The sequence below is a fragment of the Mobula birostris genome, chromosome 9 (assembly GCF_030028105.1).
Source record: "Mobula birostris isolate sMobBir1 chromosome 9, sMobBir1.hap1, whole genome shotgun sequence".
Lineage (NCBI taxonomy): Eukaryota > Metazoa > Chordata > Chondrichthyes > Myliobatiformes > Myliobatidae > Mobula > Mobula birostris.
This window is the reverse complement of record NC_092378.1, coordinates 60,021,189-60,048,749: the sequence shown is the minus strand read 5'-3', so window position 1 is coordinate 60,048,749 and position 27,561 is coordinate 60,021,189. Positions and strand designations below refer to the sequence as shown.

The 27,561-nt window shown below is 42.3% G+C and overlaps 1 protein-coding gene across 2 annotated transcripts in view; it reads left to right on the top strand.

Moving 5' to 3' along the window:
* The window catches only part of cep290 (centrosomal protein 290), a 171,445-nt gene that overhangs the window by 65,780 nt on the left and 78,104 nt on the right, over window positions 1-27,561 (top strand). For both annotated transcript variants that reach the window (XM_072268142.1, XM_072268143.1), the window contains 4 exons: window positions 1,000-1,111; window positions 8,980-9,185; window positions 15,422-15,573; window positions 17,739-17,850. In XM_072268142.1, the coding sequence (XP_072124243.1) occupies window positions 1,000-1,111; window positions 8,980-9,185; window positions 15,422-15,573; window positions 17,739-17,850 (582 nt within the window). The remainder of the gene's footprint in view (window positions 1-999; window positions 1,112-8,979; window positions 9,186-15,421; window positions 15,574-17,738; window positions 17,851-27,561) is intronic.

Below are 27,561 nucleotides of genomic sequence, written 5' to 3'. Positions count from 1 at the left end.
GTATTCTACAGTTGTAAGCAAGCAGAGCGGCTGTCTTATAGCTCCAGAGACCAGAGTTCTATCCTTGCTTTTGGTTTCTGTGTGAAGTCTTCATGTACTCTTGGTGACATTGTGGATTTCCACCAGGTGAGATAAGATGTTAGTTTACTCTGGATTTCCATCATTTGCAGAATCTAAACGCAAACAACAGGAATTCTGCAGATGCTGGAAATTCAAGCAACACACATCAAAGTTGCTGGTGAACGCAGCAGGCCAGGCAGCATCTGTAGGAAGAGGTGCAGTCGACGTTTCAGGCTGAGACCCTTCGTCAGGACTAACTGAAGGAAGAGTGAGTAAGGGATTTGAAAGTTGGAGGGGGAGGGGGAGATCCAAAATGATAGGAGAAGACAGGAGGGGGAGGGATGGAGCCAAGAGCTGGACAGGTGATAGGCAAAAGGGGATACGAGAGGATCATGGGACAGGAGGTCCGGGAAGAAAGACAAGGGGGGGGGGGAGACCCAGAGGATGGGCAAGAGGTATATTCAGAGGGACAGAGGGAGAAAAAGGAGAGTGAGAGAAAGAATGTGTGCATAAAAATAAGTAACAGATGGGGTACGAGGGGGAGGTGGGGCCTTAGCGGAAGTTAGAGAAGTCGATGTTCATGCCATCAGGTTGGAGGCTACCCAGACGGAATATAAGGTGTTTGCAGAATCTCTTGTGTTTATATACTGCAGATGCTGAGAATCCAGAGCATCAGACATAAAGTGCTGGAGGAACTGAAATGGCCCAAAACATCAACTGTTTATTCCTCTCCATAGATGCTGCCTGATCTGTTGAGAACCTCCAAGATTTTGTGCATGTAACCAATTGAATGAAACGTTCTTTTTTGATTCCAGTCATGATCTTTAAGACATAGTTTAAGCACTCCAGGAGGTTAATAGGAACAGATGAGAGCTATAACTGGGTCTGGGAAGTAAAATAGAGGCATCTTGTAATCTATTGCCTTCTCTTTTCTTCAAGAGTGAAAATGCTGTGTTACATGAACAGATTAATGCCTTAAATAAAGAGCTAGAAATTACTAAGGAAAAGCTGCACGCACTGGAGCAAGCCTGGGAACAGATGGACAAACTAGGCAAGTGGCATGTGATTGTTACTGACCCAAAATACTTAAAATAATGAACTGTGTACCTGCGCTGTAAGTCTAATATTGCATCCTGTTTAATTAGATGGTTTCTGCTTTAATATTTTTCTGCATGACATTAATTATGATTTTTAGAAGTCATTCTTGGGATATGGACCAATGGACAGATTATATTTCACAAAATGCATTTGGTGGGTTTTCTTCCCAGAACGTGCAGTCCCTATGTTAAGAATGTTGCAGTGAAGTTCAGCTGAAGGGGCAGTGATTTTCTAAACATAATAGCTTTAAGGTGTAACGGCACTAAAGTGTGATCATAGCTTCAAGGTGCAGAGGAAAAATTTAAATGAGATTTGACAAAGTTCAAAGTAAATTTATTATGAAAGTACAGACATATCACCATATCCATCTTCTTGCGGGCATTGACAGTAAATACAAAGAAACACAATATAATCAATGAAAAACTACATACAAAGATGGTCAAGCAACCAATGTGCAGAAGACAAACAATTGTGCTAATACTGTACAAAAAAAGAAAAAACATAATAATAATATTAAATATTGAGAATGCAAACACGAGGAATTCTGCAGATGCTGGAAATTCAAGCAACACACATCAAATTTGCTGGTGAACGCAGCAGGCCAGGCAGCATCTCTAGGAAGAGGTACAGTCAACGTTTCAGGCCGAGACCCTTCATCAGGTCTAACTGAAGGAATAGCTAGTAAGAGATTTGAGAGGGGGAGGGGGAGGGGGAGATCCAAAATGATAGGAGAAGACAGGAAGGGGAGAGATGAAGCCAAGAGCTGGACAGATGATTGGCAAAAGGGATATGAGAGGATCATGGGACAGGAGGCCCAGGGAGAAGGAAAGGATGGGGGGGGGGAGCCCAGAGGATGGGCAAGGGGTATAGTCAGAGGGACAGAGGGAGAAAAAGGAGAGTGAGAGAAAGAATGTGTGTATATGAATAACGGATGGGGTACGAGGGGGAGGTGGGGCATTAGCGGAAGTACTTCACCACACCACCTTGTTCCCATTCCAACCTTACTCCTTCCGAACGCTCTGCTCTCCACTCCCTCCGCACTAATCCTAACCTTACTATTAAACCCGCTGATAAGGGGGTGCTGTTGTAGTCTGGTGCACTGACCTCTACCTTGCCGAAGCACAGCGACAACTCGCGGATACCTCCTCTTATTTACCCCTCGATCGTGACCCCACTAAGGAGCACCAGGCCATTGTCTCCCACACCATCACCGACTTTATCTGCTCAGGGGATCTCCCATCCACTGCTACCAACCTTATAGTTCCCACACCTCGCACTTCCCGACACTTCTCACGCTCTTAAACTTTTCGATGATTTTAAGTTCCCTGGCCCCCACCACTTTATTTTCACCATGGATGTCCAGTCCCTATATACTTCCATTTCCCATCAGGAAGGTCTCAAAGCTCTCCGCTTCTTTTTGGATTCCAGACCTAATCAGTTCCTCTCTACCACCACTCTGCTCCGTCTAGCGGAATTAGTCCTTACTCTTAATAATTTCCCCTTTGGCTCCTCCCACTTCCTCCAAACTACAGGTGTAGCTATGGGCACCCGCATGGGTCCGAGCTATGCCTGCCTTTTTGTTGGCTTTGTGGAACAATCTATGTTCCGAACCTATTCTGGTATCTGTCCCCCACTTTTTCTTCGCTACATCAACGACTGCATTGGCGCTGCTTCCTGCATGCATGCTGAGCTCGTTGACTTTATTAACTTTGCCTCCAACTTTCACCCTGCCCTCAAGTTTACCTGGTCCATTTCCGACACCTCCCTCCCCTTTCTAGATCTTTCTGTCTCTGTCTCTGGAGACAGCTTATCTACTGATGTCTACTATAAGCCTACTGACTCTCACAGCCATCTGGACTATTCCTCTTCTCACCCTGTCTCTTGCAAAAATGTCATCCCCGTCTTGCAATTCCTCCATCTCCGCCGCATCTGCTCTCAGGATGAGGCTTTTCTTTCCAGGACGAGGGAGATGTCCTCCTTTTTTAAAGAAAGGGGCTTCCCTTCCTCCACCATCAACTCTGCTCTCAAACGCATCTCCCCCATTTCACACACATCTGCTCTCACTCCATCCTCCCGCCACCCCACTAGGAATAGGGTTCCCCTTGTCCTCACCTACCACCCCACCAGCCTCCGGGTCCAACATATTATTCTCCGTAACTTCCGCCACCTCCAACGGGATCCCACCACTAAGCACATCTTTCCCTCCCCTCCCCCCCGCTTTCTGCAGGGATCGCTCCCTACGCGACTCCCTTGTCCATTCGTCCCCCCCCCATCCCTCCCCACTGATCTCCCTCCTGGCGCTTATCCTTGTAAGCAGAACAAGTGCTACACATGCCCTTACACTTCCTCCCTTACCACCATTCAGGGCCCCAGACAGTCCTTCCAGGTGAGGCGACACTTTACCTGTGAGTCGGCTGGGGTGATATACCGCGTCCAGTGCTCCCGATGTGGACTTCTATATATTGGCGAGACCCGACACAGACTGGGAGATCACTTTGCTGAACACCTACGCTCTGTCCGCCAGAGAAAGCAGGATCTCCCAGTGGCCACACGTTTTAATTCCACATCCAATTCCCATTCTGACATGTCTATCCACGGCCTCCTCTACTGTAAAGATGAAGCCACACTCAGGTTGGAGGAATAACACCTTATATTCCATCTGGGTAGCCTCCAACCTGATAGCATGAACATTGACTTCTCTAACTTCTGCTAATGCCCCACCTCCCCCTTGTACCCCATCCGTTATTTATATACACACATTCTTTCTCTCACTCTCCTTTTTCTCTCTCTGTCCCTCTGACTATACCCCTTGCTCATCCTCTGGGCTTTTTTCCCCCCCTCCCCCTTTTCCTCCTCCCTGGGCCTCCTGTCCCACGATCCTCTCATATCCCTTTTGCCAATCACCTGTCCAGCTCTTGGCTCCATCCCTCCCCCTCCTGTCTTCTCCTATCATTTTGGATCTCTCCCTCCCCCTCCCACTTTCAAATCTCTTACTAGCTCTTCCTTCAGTTAGTCCTGACGAAGGGCCTCGGCCTGAAACGTCGACTGTACCTCTTCCTAGAGATGCTGCCTGGCCTGCTGCGTTCACCAGCAACTTTGATGTGCGTTGCTTAAATATTGAGAGCATGTGTTGTAGAGTCCTTGAAAGTAAGTCCGTAGGTTGTGGATTCATTTCATTGTTGGGGTGAGTGAAGTTATCCACGCCATTCAGGAGTCTGATGGTTGAGGAGTAATAATTGTTCCTGAACGTTGTGGTCTGAGGCTCCTGTACCTCCTTCCTGGTGGCATCAGTGAGAAGGGGGCATGATCTGGATGATGGGGTGTTTGATGATGGGAAGTTTTTATACTCAGAATGGTAGGTGGCTGAAACGCAATGCCAGCGGAGGTGGTGGAAGCAGATTTAATAGCAGTGTCTAAGAGGTATTTAGACAGGAACATGAACAAGTACAGAACTGAGAATAGGTTCAATTTGGCATCATCATCGGCATAGACACAGTGGGCCGAAGGGTGTTCTATGATAGGATGCATTTGACTTTTTAGGGAAGCTGTGGTGATGATTTTCTTGGAAAGCGTAATGTGGAAGGTGGCATCGATGTAACTTTGATTGGATTTTGCATCACAGCCGGTAAATTTCATGCAAACAAAACCAGTGGTTGATAGACTTGGGCATCTTACTCTGCAGTAGAGACATGAGTTAATAAAAAATATGTTGTCCTTGATCGTGAAGAGCTGCTGATATGTTCATAAGGGGTGGCATTAACACTGGCTGGAGATGTGCTTCAAACTTGACATTTGTTGATGGCACACTGTCTCTGACGTGCTCTTCTCGCCAAAACATTGACAATGGTTGAAAGCTCAAACTTGGTCTTATTGAGATCAGAGGTTCTCTGTGACCACTCTGCCATTGAATGTCAATATCCATGTCTGTGATTCAAAGATAAATATAATGACAAATTACTGTCAAGAAAACGCCAAGTGGGGCATCTAGTCTGTCGCATAAAATTGTGATAACCGGTGCACCCTGTCCTTCATTTTAACAGAAAGTTGTTTAATCTGTATGTACGGAACAACGTTCCCTCTAATTGTTTTTACAGCTGTGCAGACTAGCTATTGTTGTGAGCAGGAAATTTTTACATAGCTTGAAAACTGCAGCACTTTAAATTTTTTTTTGTAATATGCATACCATGAATATTTAGAATGAGAACTGAAAAATCACGTACTTATTTATTGATGAGTATAATGAAATACAGTAAAACTAAGAAAACATTTCATGTTTCGTAAACTGTTTCTCATCTGTCTTTATTCTAGCTGGGCAGCAACAACGTCTATGTGCGCAGAGCATTTCAGTTACTGCACGACTGTGCACCTGTGCAGCTTAGGGAACAGTGTTAGTGAAAGACAATGAGTTTTTTTTAACCCTTTGCATCTGTCCTGTCCAATCAGATTCCTCCTTTCATCACAGTCCATCACAAGTAAAGCTCTCCCCACCAATGAGCACATCAACATGGAGCACTGTTCCATCAAAGCCGCATTCATGATCAAGGAACCCCACCATCCAGGCCATGTTCTCTTCTCACTGCTGCCAAGAGGAGGAGGAAACCAGAGGTCCATGAGTCAGCCCTCATCAGGGGATCAGAGGTGGAGAGTCAGCCACTTTAAATTCTTTGGCATTATCTTTTAGTGGATCTGTCTTGGGTCCAGCATGTATCTGCTATTACAGAGAAGGCACAACATTGCCTCTACTTTCTTAGAAACTTGAGTAGCTTTAGCATGTCATTGAAAACTTTGACAAACTTCTGTACATGTGCGGTGCAGAGTATCCTGACTGGTTGCATCATGGCCTAGTATGGAAATACCAATGCCCTTGAATGGGGGGGGGGGGAACTACAAAAAGTAGTGGATACAGCCCAGTCCATCACAGGTAAAGCCCTCCCCATCACTGAGAACATTTACAAGGAGCACTGTCGTAGGAAAGCAGCATACATCATCAGGGAACCCCACTATCCAGGCCGTGCTCTCAGGAAGGAGGCTCAGGGGCCTCGACCCTCCCCGTTCAGGAACAATTATTACCTGTCAACCATCAGGCTCTTGAACCAGAGGGGATAACTTCACTCACCCCAACAGTGAACTAATTCCACAACCTATATACTCACTTTTAAGGTCTCGACTACTCATATTCTCAATATGTATTATTTATTTATTTTTCTTTTCTTTTTATATTTGCACAGTTTGTTGTCTTTTGCACATTGGTTGTTTGTCCATCTCTGCTGTATGTGTTTTTTCATTGGTACTATTATGTTTCTTTCTATTTACTGTGAATGCCTGCAAGATGATGTATCTCAGGCTAGTATATATGACATATATGTACAGTTGAAGTCAGAAGTTTACATACGCCTTAGCCATATACATTTAAACTCAGTTTTTCGCAATTCCTGACATTTAATCCTAGAAAACATTCCTTGTCTTAGGTCAGTTAGGATCACTATATTTCAAGAATGTGAAATGTCAGAATAATAGTAGAGAGAATGATTTATTTCAGCTTTTATTTCTTTCATCGCTTTCCCAGTGGGTCAGAAGTTTACATACGCCTTGTTAGTATTTGGTAGCATTGCCTTTAAATTGTTTAACTTGGGTCAAACGTTTTGGGTAGCCTTCCACAAGTATGTAAACTTCTGACCCACTGGGGAAAGTGATGAAAGAAATAAAAGCTGAAATAAATCATTCTCTCTACTATTATTCTGACATTTCACATTCTTAAAATAAAGTAGTGATCCTAACCCAAGGGTCCCCAACCTTTCTTGCATTGTGGACCGGCTTCATATTGATAATATTCTTGCGGACCGGCCGACCCGGGGTGGGGGGCGGGGTAGGGTTGCCAACGGACAAGAGTAGCAGTCAAATACGTTGTGTTTGCCCCGAGAAAGATTACCATGACCATGAAGCCTTGCGCGGGCACCAGTGCGCATGCGTGTACGTGCCGATTTTTTTTTTCTACAAATCGTTTTTGGCGATTCTGTTCGGGGGTGGGGAGGGGGATTGTTATTCACGACCGGAATATAGGTGATAAGTGGCTAATACACTCAGCTTCGTTTCTAAAAGGGTTTATCTGACGAATTTAATATTAAACACACACCGCATATTTTCCTCGCATGAATATAGTGATAAGTCAATTTTCGGGGGAGGACAGGGAAGCTTGAAGTAAGTGTTGATCGAACTTCCAGTAGAAGTGGTAGAGACAGGTTCGATATTATCATTTAAAGAAAAATTGGATAGGTATATGGACAGGAAAGGAATGGGCTGAGTTCAGGTCGGTGGGACTAGGTGAGAGTAGCGTTCGGCACGGACTAGAAGGGCCGAGATGGCCTGTTTCCGTGCTGTAATTGTTATATGGTTATATAAGTAGGTCAACAGCATCATAACGTTTTAAGTAACGTTTGGATATTAAACACACAGCACATATTTTCCCCGTTTGAGCATATAAAATCATTGCAACACACCAATATCGCTGAATCAGTGGGAGCCCTGGGCTTGTTTTCCTGTAACGAGACAGTCCTATCGAGGGGTGATGGGAGACAGCGATACTCGAAGGGGGTTCCTTATGTCCAGTCTATTCTGCAATTTAGTTTTCGTTGCATTCATTGCAGAGATATGTTGGAAATAAAAGCAACGTTTTCAGTGCTTTCATGGCTATCTCAGGATATTTAGCCTTGACTTTGATCCAGGATGCCGGCAGAGATGTTATGTCAAACATACTTTTCAGCCCGCCGTCATTTGCAAGCTCGGAGAGTTGATCTCCTTCCCACCCTGACATGGATGACGCACGGGTAATGACCTCGCGTGCGTTCAAGCTCAACAGTGAGCGTGACAGGGAATGAGGAAAGGTGCAACTGACTCATATCGCCAAATCATATCGTTTCCTCGCGACCCGGTAGCACATACTTTGCGGCCCGGTGGTTGGGGACCACTGTCCTAACTGACCTAAGAAAGGGAATGTTTTCTAGGATTAAATGTCAGGAATTATGAAAAACTGAGTTTAAATGTATTTGGCTAAGGTGTATGTAAACTTCTGACTTCAACTGTACTTTGAAAGTAAAATTACTTTCAACTTTGAACAACTTCAGCTCTTCACCATTTCCACCTATCACCTGCCAGCTTGGTCTCCTTCTACATCCCCCACCTTTAAATTCTGGCTTCTTCCCCCTTCTTTTCCAGTTCTGATGAAGGGTTTTGGCCTGAAGCATCAACTGTCTATTCATTTCAAGCTCGAATTTCCAGTCACCTGATGCTGTCTGACCCAAGTACCTCCAGCATTCTGTGCACATTACTTGAGTATTTTGTTGGGGAAAATTAGAAAATTGCTTTTCAAGCTTCTTGGGTGATTGAAATTAATTTGAAAGACGAACGATAGTTATTATTCTGTAATTAAATGAGAAAAGTGTCACCTCCTCTTTGAAGCAAGTTAATATTTTGCCAGTCCCTGTTTCAACAGTGGCCTCAGGTCCTCCAAACATGGATAACCTAAAATATATGGAAGCATAGATTCTTGTGTGCATGTGTACATCAAGGCTTGAGGTAATATGGAGCCCAAATGTTCTAAGGAATTGAAATAACATTGGTTGTGCCAGTAGTATTTGATGCCACTGATGGTTAGATTGTAATTCTGATGAACTGGAACTTAAAAAGTAGTGGGGCTACAGTGTTGCTATGATCCATCATTTGCTCTTCTACATATTGTATGTTGGTACGTGTGTTCAGAAGAGATGTTGCTGTGGAATTTTTGTGTTTGGAAGCATTTTGTTACCATGTTTGTTTTTATTTTAGATGGTGCTACTGCCATGGATAAAGCATCTAAGGCAGTTACCAACTCTGAAATTGTGTCAATCTCCAAGAAGATTACCATGTTGGAAATGAAGGAACTAAATGAGCGGCAAAGAGCAGAACATGCTCAGAGGATGTATGAGCATATACGGAGCACACTAAAACAAGTTGAGGAGCGCAACTCAGAGCTGGAAACTAAATTCTCTGAGGTATGTGTGTGTGTGTGTGTGTGTGTGTGTGTGTGAGTGAGACACGCTCTACATACGCTGTAAGAAAACCGCTACCTTTTATATAACTCTTTCCAATAAATCAAGGGATTTAAAAATGAAATCTAGTTAAACAATGAAAACAGAACACACTTCAGAATGACATTGGTTTAGTTTGGGACTTTTATAAAAATATAAAGATTAGTTTTATTTTTTACATGTACTTCGAAACATACAGTGAAATGAATCGTTTCCATCAAATCAAATCAGCAAGGATCGTGCTGGGCAGCCTGCAAGTGTCGCCACACTTCTGGCGCTAATGTTAGCATGCATATAACTCACTGACCTATGTCTTTGGAATATGGGAGGAAACCAGAGCATCCAGAGGAATCCCGCACAGTCACGGGAGAACATACAAACTCCTTACATACAACGTGGGAATCGAACCCCAATCTTATAGCTGGCACTGTACTACGTGATCATACCTTTTTGTATTTTTGATAAAAGAAATGTAGTAAAGTATTACAACTAATATATATTTTTGTGCAGGTACTAGTGCCAGGCTTTGCTGAGGACTCTCATTTTTCTTCATTTTTTTTAAAGTTGCTATTGAAGCATTTTAAAGCTAATCAGATGTTTACTAATTAGTCTTAGAGTCATAGAGAGCTGCAGCACAGAAACAGTCCATCTAGTCCATGCCAAACTATAGTTCATGCCTAGTCCCGTCGACCTGCACCCAGACCTCTCCTATCCGTGTACCTATCTAAGCTTCTCTTAAATGTTGAAATCAACTCTGCATCCACCACATCTGCTCCAGCTTGTTCTACGCTCTCACCACCCTCTGATGAGGTTCCCCTTAAATATTTCACCTTTCACTCTTAACCCAAGACCTCCAGTTCTAGTTTTGCAGTAGAAAAAGCCTACTTGCATTTACATAATCTATAACCCTTGTAATTTCGTGTTCCTCTATTAAATCACATCTCATTATACCAGGGGTTCCCACCCTTTTTTGTGTGATGGACGAATGCCATTAAGCATGGGGTCTGTACACCCAGGTTGGGAACCCCTGCTCTGTGGAATAAAGTCCTAACCTATTCAACCTTTCCTTATAACTCTGGCCCTCAAGTCCTGGCAACATTCTTGTAAATTTTTTCTGCACTCTTTCAGTTTTATTGATATTTTTCCTGTAGGTAGGTGATCAGAACTGCACACAATACTCCAAATTAGACCTCACCAACGTCTTATACAACTTCAGCATAACATCCCAACTTCTGTACTCAGAACTTTGATTTATGAAGTCCAATGTGCTGAAAGCTTTCTTTACCAGCTTATCTACCTAGGAATTACATATGGACCTATCCTGCCCACACTTGAGGGTTTCCCTGTATTCTTAAGCTAGGCGGATAGATAAACTACAGTCTCAGCATAGTTGTAGTTTGAAGGTTGTTCTATTGTTCGCCACGCATTACTCAGCCCCTTGCATATTGTAAAAAGACGGTACTTCTCAGAGTTCTTACAAAAGGTAGATTGAAATATTGATTAAAATTCCTTTGACGTCTAACAAAGTGCTTCTAACTGGTGTATAAATGAAATGTACAAACAATATAAAATGGTCAACCTGATGATGAAAACTAATTGCTTAATGTGATAATAAGAAATCAACAACAGCTGTGAACTTGCAAGTAAGCAGAGAGCTCTATTAATTAGAAATAAAATAACCAAGGAAATCAGGAAGGACTTATCACTCCCTGCTTGGTATCTCTAAAAATTGCCACCAACTGAACTCAAGGCTTTCACGAAAAAAACATTAAGCATATTAGAGTCAATGGCCTTGATCCACTGAATAGCACGTTCAAGTATTAAAGAATAATAAGACCACCAACTGGATTCGAAATACAGGAGTAAAATCCTATCCTTCAAGAGGAATCACTACCCATGGTTTATAACAGCTGTTGAAAATCCATGCCAAAAAATAGCCATAATGTAATGGCTTGGACAGGACTTCCTCTAAACTGAGGATTGTGTACCAAAGGCATTATACATTTGACAGCATTTCAGAAAATCACGTTTACAATAAGCTGACAGAGGCAACTCAACATACTGGTTTAAAAAAAATGCAAATCACATCCCAACATCAAATCTATTATGATTGATTGTATCAAATATACAAAAGAGAATCCAAAACAAATCTAGACCCTGTACAACTTAAAATATTGTCTTTGTTTTTGCAGATTTGTAACCAAAGTTCACAATTCAATCATTTACTGACAGTCTATTTTTCCATTTATACTGTTTGTTTTCTTCCTAAAGACATCACGTTGCGGATTGTGGGTGGTGAAGGTCCTGGCTTGACCTAAGCCATAGGGGGAACAGAGACCAATGCAGATATGTGAGCCCTTACAGTCGCTCTTTCGTGCAAATTATTTAGCAACATGTATGAGCCTTGCTGTATCATGTGACAGCGATCACCAACTTGAGAGCCTCTCAATGCATTTGGGGTCTAACCAGTTGCTGGAGATGTTAGTAGCATGGCATGTGACCTGTGGACAGATCTCAACATCTGATTCTGGGTCAATCAGATCAAATTGTAGAATAGTGACCTCTGTCTCAGCTGAGCTAAACAAGAACGCGAGTCCTGTTAACCATGTGCCGTGAGCTAGGTCGCTGGTTGACATTGGTCTTGTGGGATTCATCAGTAGGTTTGAATTTCGGCTGCTCTGGATTAGTTGATCTCACATATGTGCTGCACCTTGTTGTTCATATACACATAGAAGCCTCTGGATTCATTATGGATGCTTCTAAAGACCACCTTGGAATCAGAGTACAATGTCACTGCATCAAGTTGGTCATTGATTTCATCAGTGATCACACCTGCCACTTCTACCACTTGGATAGCAGCGCAGAGTTCGAGTTGTGGGGCAGTCACTTCAGGATGTTTCTTGGGCATGCGTGTAAGGTCATCCATTGAAGGCCATGGTTTGTTGTCATTCTTTGTATGGACAAAGACAGATTCGCCCATGCTTGCTGTGTTGCTTGTCAAACCTCCTTGATGTGAGGTCAAGACGGGAGACATGGGAGGCTGTAAGGACTTTCCAAAGCTCTCCTTGACGTGGATGCTACTAAGGCAGGGAATCATGAGACTGCGGCACCCATTTTCAAGAATGCTAGTTCTGAAGGTGTTTACAGGTGAGGGTTTATGTGCACTCCCTAAGCAGATGTCTGCTACTATGACCCACCCAAGTGCTAACCTCTGTGCAAGGGGAGCATTTGGAGGCCCATTACTTTGCTCAAATACCTTGTGTACTTGTGTGATGTCTCTTCCTAGTGGGAGCAGTCTTTATGTTGAGTGACAGCATCTTGCTGGCTAAGGACTTGAGGTGAGGGTGGTAAAGTCGCTGCTTCTGGAGTGGGGATTTCCTTCCTGTTGTCTGGAAGTTCGTCACAGTCAGTAAGCATGAGCAGAGCTAAACAAGTCTTTTCATCAACAGGTTCAACAATAAAGTCTCTTGCTCTTCACCCAACTGTCTGTACCACACCTGCACATGTCTTAAGTGTATAAGGTGAGGCGCCATTGGTTACGTTGAAGAAGTTGAAACGACATGATTTAGCTGGAGACTTATTGCTCCGATCATCCAAGATGACATACATCCTCATCCTCTTCTCACAGTGGCCTTCTGGCTAACAATTGACGAGGCAGATCTTTGAACATGACTTACTGATGGAGTTTTCCACACAGACCTCAGTACAAGGCAAAGTAACTAGAGAGGAAAACGATTCATCTCCCACCCCACCATTCTGTAAGGAAGTACCTGTGTAGTTCTTTACAGGCCAGGGAGGTGAGCCAACATGAAGAGCTACAGTGTGTTTGTTGCTGTCATACTCAAAGCACTGGATGACAGCATGACAGTCCCTCACCTGGTGTGCTTTTTAAGGAAGGCCCGTCTCTCCTCTGGAGGTTTCTCCCTGAAGCCTTTACACTTCCAGAGAGGGTGTGGTTTCCGATGTAGAGGGCACTACTTGTTAGGATCTTCTGACACTTTAGAATCATCGTTTTGGACAGTGTTGTCCACTTCAGTTTTGTGCGCCGTTACAGGGCCTCTAATAGGTTTTGCTGATTTAAGTGGTGTTGAACTAGAGGTGGTCATGATAAAGCTGGGGACTTTTCGCACCTTGGCTTCATCCCAGATGAAACTAGAAAAGGAGAAGGGTAGGAAGCTGACTCCATTTTTTAGTTTGTATCTGGTTCCCTGTAATATCCATTTCTCCTGTAGACTAAAGGGGAGTTTCTCCAAAATGGGACTAATTCCTCATGCAGTGTCAAGGTAAGACAAGTCGTCATCTTTGGCAGCCTCTCTGGCCGTCTCTGTTCTGTCTCATTTCCAATTGCAGGGTGTTATCCTGAGGAACAGGAGCCCGCACACCCCCTTTTTGAGTCTTGATTGACTAGTCTAAGCCTTCAGTGTCTACTGGTGGGAGGGTACAAACACAAGTAAACAGGTCTTGAACATACTTCTTAGTACTTTCAGCTGAATGATGTATTGAGTTTAATCTAACATCATCATTGTCAGCTACCTGCTCCATGCCCACCTCAAAGACTTTCTCCTTGGCTAAAGCTGCCTCTGCCTTTTTTTTCATACTGCAGGTGGATCTTCTCTACTTTTATATCAGTTACTCCTTTTGAAAATGATGCCCTGACTAACATCACTTCAGCCCTTGAACAGGCTTCCTGTGCAGTTATGCTTGCCACAGATTCACTAGACTGTCCAGGTAATCTGGATGAACGTAATGAACACACTGACCTGGTTTCAAAGAATCAATATCTTATGCACCGCAGATGGAATCACCTTTGAGAGTGTCTTTTTACCATTCTGCCCTCGCATGAGAGTTCTCCCATTTTCTTAAGCCTAGCAGATAGATAAACTCTGGTCCTGGTCTAGTTGTAGTTTATTGTTCACTAATGCAAAAGCTAATTGCTTAACAATGTAATAAAAAGTAATCGACAACAGCTGTGAACTTAAAAAGTAAGCAGTGAGATCTAGTAATGAGAAATAAAATAACAAACCAAATCAGGAAGACATAACAGGAATCTATATTTCCAGTTGCTGTTTTGTTTCTGTTTGGAAAATAAATATAGCAATTGGTTAATTCTGGGATTGCTGCTATTTTTGCATTACTAGTTGCATCACCATCTGGAGGGGCCACTGCTCAGTATTGGAAAAATCTGCAGAGGGATGTAAACTCAGCCAGCTCCATCATTGACACAAGCCTCCACACAATCTTGAAAAGGCAGTGCCTCAAGAAGGAAGCATTCATTGTTAAGGACCCCCACCAACCACAATATGTTTTCTTCACGTTACTGCCATGGGCGGGGAAGAGGTGTACAGGAGCCTGAAGATACACACTCAATGTTTTAGAATAATTTCTTCCTCTCCACTGACAGATTTCTGAACAAACAATGAACCAACCTATGAACACTACCTCACAATTTTTTTCCTTTATTTGCACTATTAATTTAAAATTTTTTACATTTTTAATTATAATTTATAGCATATCTTGTGTAGCATTGTACTGCTGCCACAATACACCAAATTTCATGGCTTAAGTTAGTGATAATAAAGATGATTCTGATTCTACTTATACCTAGGTGTGAAACAGCTGTAAATATTTTTAAGCCACACCAAAGCAGGATAAGGGTTGTTAATTTTTGCATTATTAAGATACTTGGGACAATCCTCATTTTTGTTACCCATAGCCTGAGTTGGTATTCTATGGTAGGGCAACTACTCTTGCAGAATTACATATTGCAATTTTTTTTCTTGACACCCTGAACCTTTCTATTCAGACACCCTCTCCCCATATCCTTGCTCAAGTTGAAAAGGAAATCAGAGATCAGCCATTTGCAATGCTGTTCTTGAATCAAGGTCCAGAGGTTCAGTGAAAGACCTGGTTCTTTAAGTTCAGGCCACACTGAAGAGGGAAGCTTTGCATTTACAGCAATGTAATCTCAGGATACAGTTAAAACTATACTAGGTCCCACTTGCCCTTTCAAGAGAACACAAGGGCTCTTATTTGGGTTAAAGGGGAGTTGTCACTTGTGCTCAGGCTGAAGCTTGTAACTAAGCCAGAGTCTAAAATGACTGCACCCAGTTCTGCATCCTTTCAATGTCTCATTGTAACCTACAAAAATATTTTCTTTCAAAATCTAAGCTCTTTTCCACTTTCTGTCTCTCTGTTTCCAGGTGACCAAGATAAACCTGGAAGTTCAGAAAGTTGAGCAGGATCTGCGGGATGAGTTGGCAAGCAGCGTGAGCAAAGCAGTGAGTGACATGGATAGAAGACGCATCACAGAGCTAGAGAAAAGTGAATCCGAATTAAAAATTGAAGTGTCCAAGTATGTCAACAATGCACAATCATGAACATGTCATTTTGATTCAAGATGTATTTTGTTCATTAACACAAAAGATTCTGCAGATGCTGGAAATCCAGGGCAACACACAAAATGCTGGGGTAACTCAGCCGGTCAGGCACCATCTATGGAAGGGACCCTTCATAAGCTCCCGGCCCAAAACATTGAATATTTATTCTTCATTGACACTGCCTGACCTGCTGAGTTCCTCTAGCATTTTGCTCTGTAGTCATTACTAATTCGTTTGTAACTTATTTTGTACCTTATCTCTCTCATAACAACTGTATGGGCCTTTTAACTCCTCAAAACTGTTCCATGACTCTTAGATCATGGCTGCTTAACACCACATATTCTTCCTTTGGTTTAATGCCTAAACTCTTGATCTCACTGTCATGGCCCTTGTACTTTATTTGTTTGCCTGCAGTGCCACTTCTCTGTAGCAGGAACATTATTTTCGGCATTCTGGTTTACTTTTTACTCCTTCAATGTATCTGTGTCTCTGTCTATGTGACAATAATAAACCCCCACCAGTGTGTTTTATTTTTGATGATCTAATTGCATCCCAAAGTTCTGTTGATAAAGCATGAAAATTTACTCCTGCTATCCTACAAAGCTGCAACGCCAGATACACCAAGGGGAATGCTCTGCCTAAAAAAGTGTTATGCTTGGATTCATCTTGTTTGTTAAGATTAACTTTTGTCACATGTACATCAAAACTTGAAGTGAAATGTGTTGTACAGCAAAGTTTGTGCTGGCCAGCCTGCAAGTGTAATGCATTGCACCCACACCCACACCATGCATTAAGCAGAAGGTTCTCAAATATGTTAAGAATCAACTTGTAAATACTGTGGAAGTGCAGAGTTTCTAGTATGGGCCACAGTATATATAAGTTAATGGAATTAATATCATTGACAAATGAAGCAGCTTAATGATACTTATTGGGCCTGAGTACAGCAATTGTACCCTTTTAATATATTATTTACATTTTAGCATTAATAACTGCCACTAGTTTTTAATTCAGGAAAATGTTCACGCTGACATAAAGTGAACTTTTAGATGGGATAACCAAATATTTGGTCAAAGAGGTGATACGCAAGGAGGTTGCTACTAAAGTTGTTGGGAATAAAAGGGTTAACAGATGAGGAGCGATTGATGGTTCTGGGCCTGTACTCACTGGAGTTTAGAAGAATGAGGAAGAATCTCATAGAAACCTATTGAATGTTGAAAGGTCTAGAGTGGACGTGGAGAGGATGTTTCCTGTAGTGGAGGACTCTAGGACCAGAGGGCACAACCTCAAGATAAAAGGATGACCCTTTAGTACAGAGATAAGGAATTTCTTTTGCCAGAGGGTAATGAATCTGTGAATTTGTTGCCACAGATGGCTGTGAAGGTCAAGTTACTGGGTATAATTAAAATTGGTTCTTCATTAGTAAGGGTGTCTAAGATTACAGGGAAAAGGTAAGAGAATGGGATTGAAAGTGGAGCTAAGTGACAATGTGACAATCAATGGATGAAAGGAGAGGGCCATGCATAGAAGGTCAGAGTCAGAGAAATGGGATAAAATTTATTGGAGGAGAAACTGATTGAAAGACAAGGGTTTCCCTCCAGTTCCTTCTGACATTTTGACTTTGTATATGAAGGGCCTAAGGCATTATTGATGTAGCCCCCCCTGGCCACCCTCAGGGTCGCTCGGCTCGCTGTCGTCTAGGGATCCCTACCACCCATCCCACAATGTCTTTGACCCACAACATTAGGGAGGAGATACACGAACATCAGGAATCAGTAACAGTTTCTTCCCTCAGGCTGTGAAGCAAATGAATGCCCTGCCACCACCAAGGTCTCATCACTAGGACAGCAAGCTGTTTTCTGTTTACCTGTGCTACACACTACATGTATTTTGAATTATATTTATTAACTTATTTGGGTCATATTTCGTTTATGTGCTATGTGTGATATAGTATGTTTTGTGGGTGTATCGTGGTCTGGAAGAACACTGTTTCGTTTGGTTGTATATATGTGCACTCAATTAATAAACTTGAACATTTCATTAATCTCAGTGTATATTCAGATAACTGTAACTGAGAGGTACAGCTTTTAAATTGCACTAAATAATATATTAATTGCATTAATGGAATTGTCGTCTTCCTCAGGCTGAGAGATGTTTCTGATGTAGCCAAAACGCAGATTGCAGCTTTGGAAGCCCGTCAGCAGTCCAGGGAGAAAGAGGTCGAGGCCCTCAGAATGCAAGTGCTGGATTACCAGGTTTGGACACATTTTGCATTCAACTTTTTTGTTAAAAAAGCATCTAGTGAGTCATTAAGAAAAGCACAGTAAAAGGCTCTGTCTACTATTAATATTTCATGTGGTTCCTGCAAATTTTCAGCAACAGAATCAGGTTTATTATCACTGACATATGTTGTGACATTTTTTTTTTGTTTTCCGGCAGCGGTACAGTGCAATACATAAAACGTACTATAAGTTATAATAAGAAATATACAATCAGTGGCCACTTTATAATGTTCACCTGTTCATTAATGCAAATATCTAATCAGCCAATCATGTGACGGTAATTCAAAGCATAAAAGCATGCAGACATGGTCAAACCTAGCAGAAGTCCCTCCTTTACCCTACCCCAAATTAAGCAGTAGGCTGTAAATTATTTTTAGCTGCTCAGTTAGCAAAGCTTTTCAAGAATATGTCACTTGTGCAAAAATATCTCAAATAAATACTGATCTTAGTTTTGCTTGCAAATACACTCAGTGGCCACTTTATTAGGTACACCTGTACACCTGTGTTAATGCAAATATCTAATCAGTTATTCATGTGGTAACAACTCCATTCATAAAAGTATGTAGACATGCAAGAGGTTCATTTGTTGTTCAGACCAAATACCAGAGTGGGGAAGAACTATGATCTTAGTGACTTTGACCGTGACGTTGGTGCTTGATGGGGTGATTTGAGTATTCCTGCAGCTGCTGATCTCCTGGGATTTTCATGCACACAGGCTCTAGGGTTTACAGAAAATGTTGCAAAAAACACAAAACATCTATTGAGCAGAAGTTCTGTGGGTGAAAACGCCTTGTTTTCTATGAAGGTATGGTCAAAAAAGCAGAGGAATTCTTACAGGACTGCTTTGAATCAGTGGGGTGGATAATATTCAGTGATTCATCTGTGAATCTGAATGAATATGTTACAGTTGTAACCAACTTCATCAAAACCTAAGTGGATGTGTGTGTGTCTTTGAGAACATACTGGCCAAACCCAGACCAGAAACTGTGGATGAGCCAGGAGATTCATGGACTGCTGAGGGCTAGATCTGTGGCATTCAAAACCGGTGATCCAGAACTATACAAGTAGTCCAGCTATGACCTACGAAAGCCAATTTTAAAAGCGTGAAAACAATTCTCATCGAAATTAGGGATGAAGGTGGATACACATCAGCTCTAGCAGGGTTTGCAGACCTTTAATTCTTACAGGGTGAAACCTAACATCATAAATGGCTGTGATGCTCCACTCCCAGATTAGCTCAATGCCTTTTATGCATGCTTTGAAAGGGAGAATAAAACTATACTTGTGCAAATCCCTGTGGCTTCTGGTGACTGGTAATCTCTGTGTCAGAGGGCAATGTCAGAATATCTTTTAAGTGAGTAAACCCTTCAAAGTATCAGGCCCTGATAGCATACCTGGTAGGATACTGAACACTTCTACCATTTGGTTGGCACAGGTTTTCAAAGACAGCTTCAATCTAATTGCTGCAGTTGGAGGTTCCCACCTGCTTCAAAAGGGTGACAGTCATACTGGTGCCCAAGAAGAGCAGGTTAAGTTGCCTCAGCGACTGTGGCCCAGTTGTACTCACATATGCAGTGATGAAGTGCTTTGAGTAGTCGGTTATGCCCAGAGTCAACTCTTGTCTAAGCAAGGGCCTGAACCCACTGCAATTTGCCTATCACCATAACAGGTCTGCAGCAGTGCTGTCTCAGTGGCTCTCCGCTCGGCCTTGAACCACCTGGACAATAGCAATACCTACGTCAGGCTGCTGTTTGTTGATCACAGTTCATCACCATAATACCCTCAGTACTAATCAAAAAGCTCCAAAACCTGGGCCGCTAGATCTCCATCTGTAACTGGATCCTTGACTTCCTCATTGGGAGTCCAGTAAGTGCAGATCAGAAATAACATCTCATCACTGGCAATTCAACACTGGTGCCCCTCTTGAATGCATGCTTAGCCCACTACTCTACTCTCTACATCAATGACTGTGGCTAGGCACAACTCAAACGCCATCTATAAATTTTTTGACATAGCTAATGTTGGCAGAATTTCAGATGGTGATGAGGCACACAGGAGTGAGATAGATAAACTGGTTGATTGATGTCACAACAATAACCTTACACTCGACATCAGTAAAACCAAGGAATTGATTATGGACTTCAGGAAGGGGAAGTTGAAGGAACACACCCCAGTCCTCATCGAGGAATCAGCAGTAGAAAGGGAGAGCAATTTCAAGTTCCTGGGTGTCAAGTCTCTGAAGTGTTATCCTGGGCCCAACATACTGATGCAATTACAAAGAATATGTGACAGCAGTTATATTAGGAGTTTGAAGAGATTTGGTATGCCATCAATGACTCGCAAATTTCTACGTGTGTAGTGTGGAGAGCATTCTAACTGGTTGCATTCACCATCTGCTATGGAGCTGCCACTGCACAGAAAAAGCTGCAGAAAGTTGCAAACTCAGACAGCTTCTTCATGGGCAGTAGCCTCACCAGCATCGAGGAAATCTGCAAGACAATGCCTCAGAAAGGCAACATCCATCATTAAGAGGCCTCATCGCCAAGACATGCCATCTTCTCATTACTACCACCAAGCAGGAGGTACGTCAGGTTTCTGAACGGACAGTAATTCCATGTACTCTATCTCAATATTTTTCTCTCTCTTTTTCACAACTTATTAAATTGAATTATGTAATATATTAAAATATTATATATTATATTGTTGAGACTGTGAACGAAGTCACCAGAGAGACACTGAAGCTGGTGGATATAGAAGTCTTTATTCAGCCAAACAAACAGGAATTATACTGGAGACAGTCTTGGAAGGAGAGGCCTCCCTGACCCAATATTACATGATATTTTTATATGCTAAAGATCAAAGCTAACAGCAAGATGATTCCATTGTTACAATGTATCCATAAGAAATAGGAGCAGGAGTAGGCTATCTGACACATCAAACCTGCTCCGCCATTCAATAAGATCATGGCTGATCTGACCATGGACTCATCTCCACCTACCTGTCTTTTCCCCATAACCCTTGTTTTCCCCTACTATGCAAAATCTATCCAACCTTGTCTTAAATATATTTACTGAGGTAGCCTCCACTGCTTCCCTGGGCAGAGAATTCCACAGATTCCCCAGTCTCTGGGATAAGTAGTTCCTCCTCATCTCCATTCTAAATTTACTCCCCCGAATCTTGACGCTATGCCCCCTAGTTCTAGTCTCACCTACCAGTGGAAACAACTTTCATGCCGTATCTTCTCGATCCCTTTCATAGTTTTCTATGTTTCTATAAGATCTCCTCTCATCTTCTGAATTCCAGTGAGTACAGTCCCAGGCGGCTTAATCTCTCCTCATAGTCTAACCCCCTCATCTCTGGAATCAACCTGGTGAACCTCCTCTGCACTGCCTCCAAAGCCAGTACATCCTTCCTTAAGGAAGGAGACCAAAACTGCACGAGTATTCCAGATGCGGCCTCACCAGTACCCTATACAGCTGCAACATAACCTCCCTGTTCTTGAATTCAATCCCCCTAGCAATGGAGGCCAACATTCCATTTGCCTTCTTGATAGCCTGCTGCACCTGCAAACCAACCTTCTGTGATTCATGCACAAGCACTCACACGTCCTTTCGCACAGCAACATGCTGCAAGACTTTTACCATTTAAATAATAATCTGCTGTTCCATTTTGCCTTCCAAAGTGGATGACCTCGCAGTTACCAACATCGTACTCCATCTCCCAGACCCTTGCCCACTCACTTAACGTATGTCTCTCTGCTATATCCACAATGCTTCCTTTGAATTGCATGTAATTTTCAAGCACCCCCATCTTCACACCGACCATCCAGACACCCAAAAGTGAATGTTAATCCCCACTGACTCTGGACTGCATTCATGCATCTTTCATGCATCTCAGGTCAGTGGGATGTTTCTTTGTTTGCAGTTGATTCCAGACTGCACCTCCAAGAACACCATTGTTCTGGGTGCATTTTGAACTCTTATTTACAATCCACGTTCAGGTCTGAAGACTGGTTGCTGTTGAAATTAATATTTTCTATATACCATAACTCCAGAATACACCTTAACAATACAGTAAAATAAATATTTTTATGTAATTTAGTGCTTTATTATTACTTACACTGTACTGCTGCCACAAAGCAACATATTTCATGACATATACCAGCGATATTAAACCTGATTCTGATTGTGTTAATGAGAGAAAATATTTTCTTTTGTTTACTTGCTTTTTAGTTAACATAAACTTTGACTCAGTTCCAGAAGTGGCATTTTTAGAATGATTTATTTTAAAAGATTACAATCAGAAATTATATCTGTGAAACCCTGCTGGTTTCCTTAGCTGCGTAAGTCTAGGAAATACACACTCCGATCCCATTAAACCCATGAGACTGAGTCAGCTCAGCCACCCCAAACCCCAGGTTGTGTGGATGCTGTGTGATTTGCTACCCTGTTACAACTTTGCTTACAAAGAATTTTGCTTCTCGGTGCTTTTTTTAAACATTTCATCCAAGCAAAGTTGTTTCATGTGCTTTTCCCGTGTAATTTTGTTTGCATCAAATAAGAATTCATTAGCTTTTATTCCATCATGAAGGTATGTTTCTCTAACCTTTTGATTAAACCATCCAACAACTCAATTAACTTGTCAATAGTAAATCTTTTAGTTTCGTTTATTTCGTCATCATCACTGCCATCTTCATCAGTTGCAGTGTTTTTAATCAGCATTCAGAACACAGTCTGTAATTTCCAACTCTGTAAGATGATACACAATAGGTGTTTCGTCGTTGGCAATCATCCACTCACGTAGGTTTTCTTCATTAAGAATACTTGCTATAGCTTTGAAAGCAGGTCCTGCAGCACTTTTGTGTGTGCGAGCAAATCATGAACAAGTACTTTCTCCTTTGGTACACAAAATCCTGTAAAATTGTCATCAAGCTTTTCTTCAGGTGCATTATCAAACATCAAGGCAAGCCACAACTTTTGCCAGTCATTCGTTAATGTTGAAGGTTCTACCTTCACCCACCCTCGAACAATGAAGCAGGGAACGTCCTTCATGTTAAATTCTTTAATAAATGTCTGTACAGAATTGCCAGCATTCACCTCATCTAACAGACGTTACATGAAAAGTGAGCGATACTTGGCCTTTAGAGAGTGCAGTATTCCTTGGTCTTGGGGTTGGATAAGCAATGTACAGTTTGGTGGTAAATAGACTAAAAACATTATTCTTCCACAAGAGTTCAGTTCTGGGGGGAGCTGAACAGTTATCCAAAAGAAGAAGAATTTTGCAATCTTTGGGTAACCCTACAGATGTGCAATGTGCTCTGGCTTCTAGCACAAAATATTTTTCAAACCACTCTAACATAATATTGGTGGTAATACAGCCATTTTTATTTGCACGATTTGTTACTGGGTAAATTTTAACACCTTTCAAGGCCCTAGGACAGGCAACCCCAATAGGCAGACCATGGGCCAGGTCCGGATGGCGCCGACTCATTGACACTTACGTGAATGCATCTGTCATAACATGTAAATAAAGCGCGCGCTGCTCTAATTTATTTTAACCTCATCCTACACCGTACACTTGACCTACGCCCCCGTAGAGTGCGCTATGCCGATTTGATTAAAACGTGTGCAATTGATATAGTTGATGAAGTTTTAAGTCATGAGGAAAACACCAAGAAAACGGTTGTGGAGCTATTAAAGACGGTGCCATTGTCGACTAACACGGCAACAAGAAGAGTAGAAGTTTTAGCGGAGGACTGTTTTTCCAATCTACGCACCAATTTGGAGAAAGCAGAAGCCATATCTCTAGCCATAGACTCGTCCTGTGACTGAACCGATGCGGAAGAACTATCGTGTTCGCAAGATTTTTTGATGGGAAGACCTTTCAGGAAGAGCTACTTTGTTTGCTTCCTCTGCCTGGGCACACAGCTGGGGAAATCATTTTTAATGAATTGACACAGTTCTTTGAGAAGGATGGCTTGGATGTGAGCAAAATTGTGTCCGTTGTCACCGATGGTGCGACAACACAAGGGCTTTGTAAGCAGGTTTGCCGCTGTTAACCCAGCACTCTTGGCATTTCATTGCATTATTCACAAATCAGTGTTGTACGTTAAACTGTGTGGGGAAATGAAAGAGGCGATGGATACTGTGACGAGATTGGTAAATTTTGTTCATGAGAGTTCTAGTCTGCAATATCACCTTTTCAGAGCATTGCTGGAGGAAATGTCAGCGGAACACAAAGATCTTTTGCTGCATAATGATGTTTGTTGGCTGAGCAAAGGCCGTGTGGTGGAGAGGGTGTGTGACCTGCGCGATGAGCTTGTGTCATTTTTATCCAGCCTACAGAGCCAAAAAGCCCAAGGACTTAAGAGGTTTTTAAGTGACAACAAGGTGATGGCACATGTTCTTTTTTTGTGTGACATCATGTCTCATCTAAATCAACTTAATCTGCAATTGCAAGGCGAGAACCACACTGTTGCGGACATGTACGAGGTGATTGAAGCTTTTCCAGTCAAAGCTGAACCTTTTGGAGAGAGACATTCACAGGAGAAAGTTGTACTTTCCACGTCTGTGGGAGCATTGCGAGAAGAACGAAATGCGGGAGGATCCAGTGATGAAGGATTTTGCGACGAGCCTGGCAGAAAACTTCAGGGAACGATTTGAAAGCTCCCCTAAACTCTCAGGTGACATCTTCCTCTTCCTGAGACAGCCATTCTCCGTTTCGGCTGACGGCCAGTGGACTGCAGAGGTCAAAAGGCTGGTGCCTTCCATAGATGAGGCAACTCTTCAGATGGAAGTCTGCTCAAAGCACAACACAAGGACTTTGGGGTGAGTGACTTTTGGATCAATGTGGTTCCCCAATTCAAAAACACGAGAGCTATTGCAATGCTCCTACTCACACTGTTCCCCTCCACGTACATATGTGTGTCATCATTTTCTTCAGTGAACTCTGTCAAGAACCAGGACAGAAACAGACTATCCAGTGCACATCTTGGCCAGTGCCTCAGGATTGCCACAACAGAATACAGGCCCGGCATCAGAAGGATGGCCTCATCCCGTCGCTGTCACTTCTCTCACTGATTGGTGAGTGAATCAATTTATTTTTGTCCATTTGTCAATCTTCTTGTGATATAATAATATTACAACAACAATAATACTGATAATTTCATTTATAGCTACACTTCATACTTCAAATGCTACATAGCTTAATTAAAAAGAACAAACAGGTTCAATGAGAGAACAGAAACAGTGGAAAAGGCAGTACTACTAAAGCTTTGTGTGGAAGAGAAGTGGTGAAGACTACCATGTTTACAGTGTGTGTGTGTGTGTGTGTGTGTGTGTGTGTGTGTGTGTGTGTATTTTAAGTCCCAGATGAGTTCTCAATGTGACAGCTGACAGTTGTGAAGTCTGGGATCAACTCGACTGTCCCTCTGTAATTGGACCCTCAACTTCCAAACCGGAAGACCACAGTCTGTGCAGATTGGTGATAACATATCCTCCTCGCTGACGATCAACACTGGTGCACCTCAAGGGTGTGTGCTTAGCCCACTGCTCTACTCTCTGTTTACACATGTCTGTGTGGCTAGGCAGAGCTCAAATACCATCTACAAATTTGCTGACAATACAATCATTGTTAGTAGAATCTCAGGTGGTGATGAGAGGGCGTACAGGAGTGAGATATGCCTACTAGTGGCAGCAACAACCTGGCACTTAATGCCAGTAAGACGAAAGAGCTGATTGTGGACTTCAGGAAGGGTAAGACGAAGGAACACATCCCAATCCTCATAGAAGGATCCGAAGTGGAGAGAGTGAGCAGCTTCAAGTTCCTCGGTGTCAAGATCTCTGAGGATCTAACCTGGTCCCAACGTATCGATGTAGTCATAAAGAAGGCAAGGCAGTGACTATACTTTATTAAGAGTTTGAAGAGATTTGGCATGTCAATAATACACTCAAAAACTGTTATAGTTGTCCAGTGGAGAGCATTCTGACAGGCTGCATCACTGTCTGGTATGGAGGGGCTACTGCACAGAACCAAAAGAAGCTGCGGAAGGTTGTAAATCTAGTCAGCTCCATCTTGGGTACTAGCCTACAAAGTACCCAGGACACCTTTAGAGAGCAGTGTCTCAGAAAGGAAGCATCCATTAACAAGGACCTCCAGCACCCAGGACATGCCCTTTTCTCACTGTTACCATCAGGTAGGAGATACAGAAGCCTGAAGGCACACACTCAGTGATTCAGGAACAACTTCTTCCCCTCTGCCATCCGATTCCTAAATGGACATGGAAGCTTTGGACACTACCTCACTGTTTTTAATATGCAGTATTTCTGTTTTTGATCTATTCGATATACATAATTGATTTACTTGTTTTGTTTTATTTTTTTTCTGCCTCTGCTGGATTATGTATGACATTGAACTGCTGCTTCTAAGTTAACAAATTTCACATCACATGCCGGTGATAATAAACCTGATTCTGATTCTGATGTTATTGCAATCTAGAAATGGTGCTGCCCACAGGTTCACTGGTGATATTGTAACGAAAAGAACAGGAAATTGCCAGAATAACTAGAATAACCATAAAGGGCCAAATGGCCACCTGCTTAGGGTTAGAATTCTCAGTTGACTTAATAATCAAATCTACAATTTCTGGATATCTTCATAAAGTTTTCTTTACATCAACATTTTTCCCTGTATTTTGGATATTGGCTACTTCCATTAAAGTCTTCATGTGTTTGTAAATTATAAACTAGAATATAGATTTAAAATGTATCTAACTTAATTAATTTAGACTAGGATTAAAGTCCTGACGAAGGGTCTCGGCCCGAAACGTCAACCGTACCTCTTCCTAGAGATGCTGCCTGGCCTGCTGCATTCACCAGCAACTTTGATGTGTGTTGCAAGGATTAAAGTATTTGTATATGTGCTTCAACATTCAATTGCTTGTATTATTTTTCCACAGTTACACCATAGAAATCCACGTTCCTTTTTCTGGAGTGAAACATAATTCACTATTTTGGGTCCGTTCATTTTACTTTTGAAATTTGTAAAAGGTACATGCATCCTCAATGTGATCGATTTTAAATTTTAGGGCATTGCGTACATGAGTGTGGAAGTTATATTGAAGTTGTACAAGATGCTGGTAAGGCCTGTTGTGTGCAGTTGTGATTACTCACCTAGAGTAAAGATATCAATAAGCTAGCAAGAGTGCAGAAAAAATTTACAAGGATTTTGCTGGGACTTGAGGACCTGAGTTGTAGGGAAAGATTGAAAAGGTTATGAATTCATTCCCTAGAGTGCAGGAGAATCTTAGAGAGGTATGCAAAATTATGAGGGGTGTATATTGGATGAATGCAAGCAGACTAGAACTAAAAGTTCAGTGTGACAGGTGAAATATTTAAGAGGAATCTGAAGGGAAACATCTTCAATCAGAGAATGATGTGAGTGTGGAACAAGCTGACAGCGGAAGTGGTGGATGCTAGTTTGAATGTAACATTTAAGAGAAATTTGGATAGATATGTGGAAAGGAGGGATTGGAGTGATATGGAACTAGGCAGAAGATGAGGTTGGCATGGAGGCCTGTTTCTGTGCTGTTGTGCTCTCTGACCCCAAAAGAATAAGCAATAGCATTGAGGGAAGATCAGCTATGCTTTAATTGAGCAGTAGAGCAGGTATGAGGGGCTGAATGGC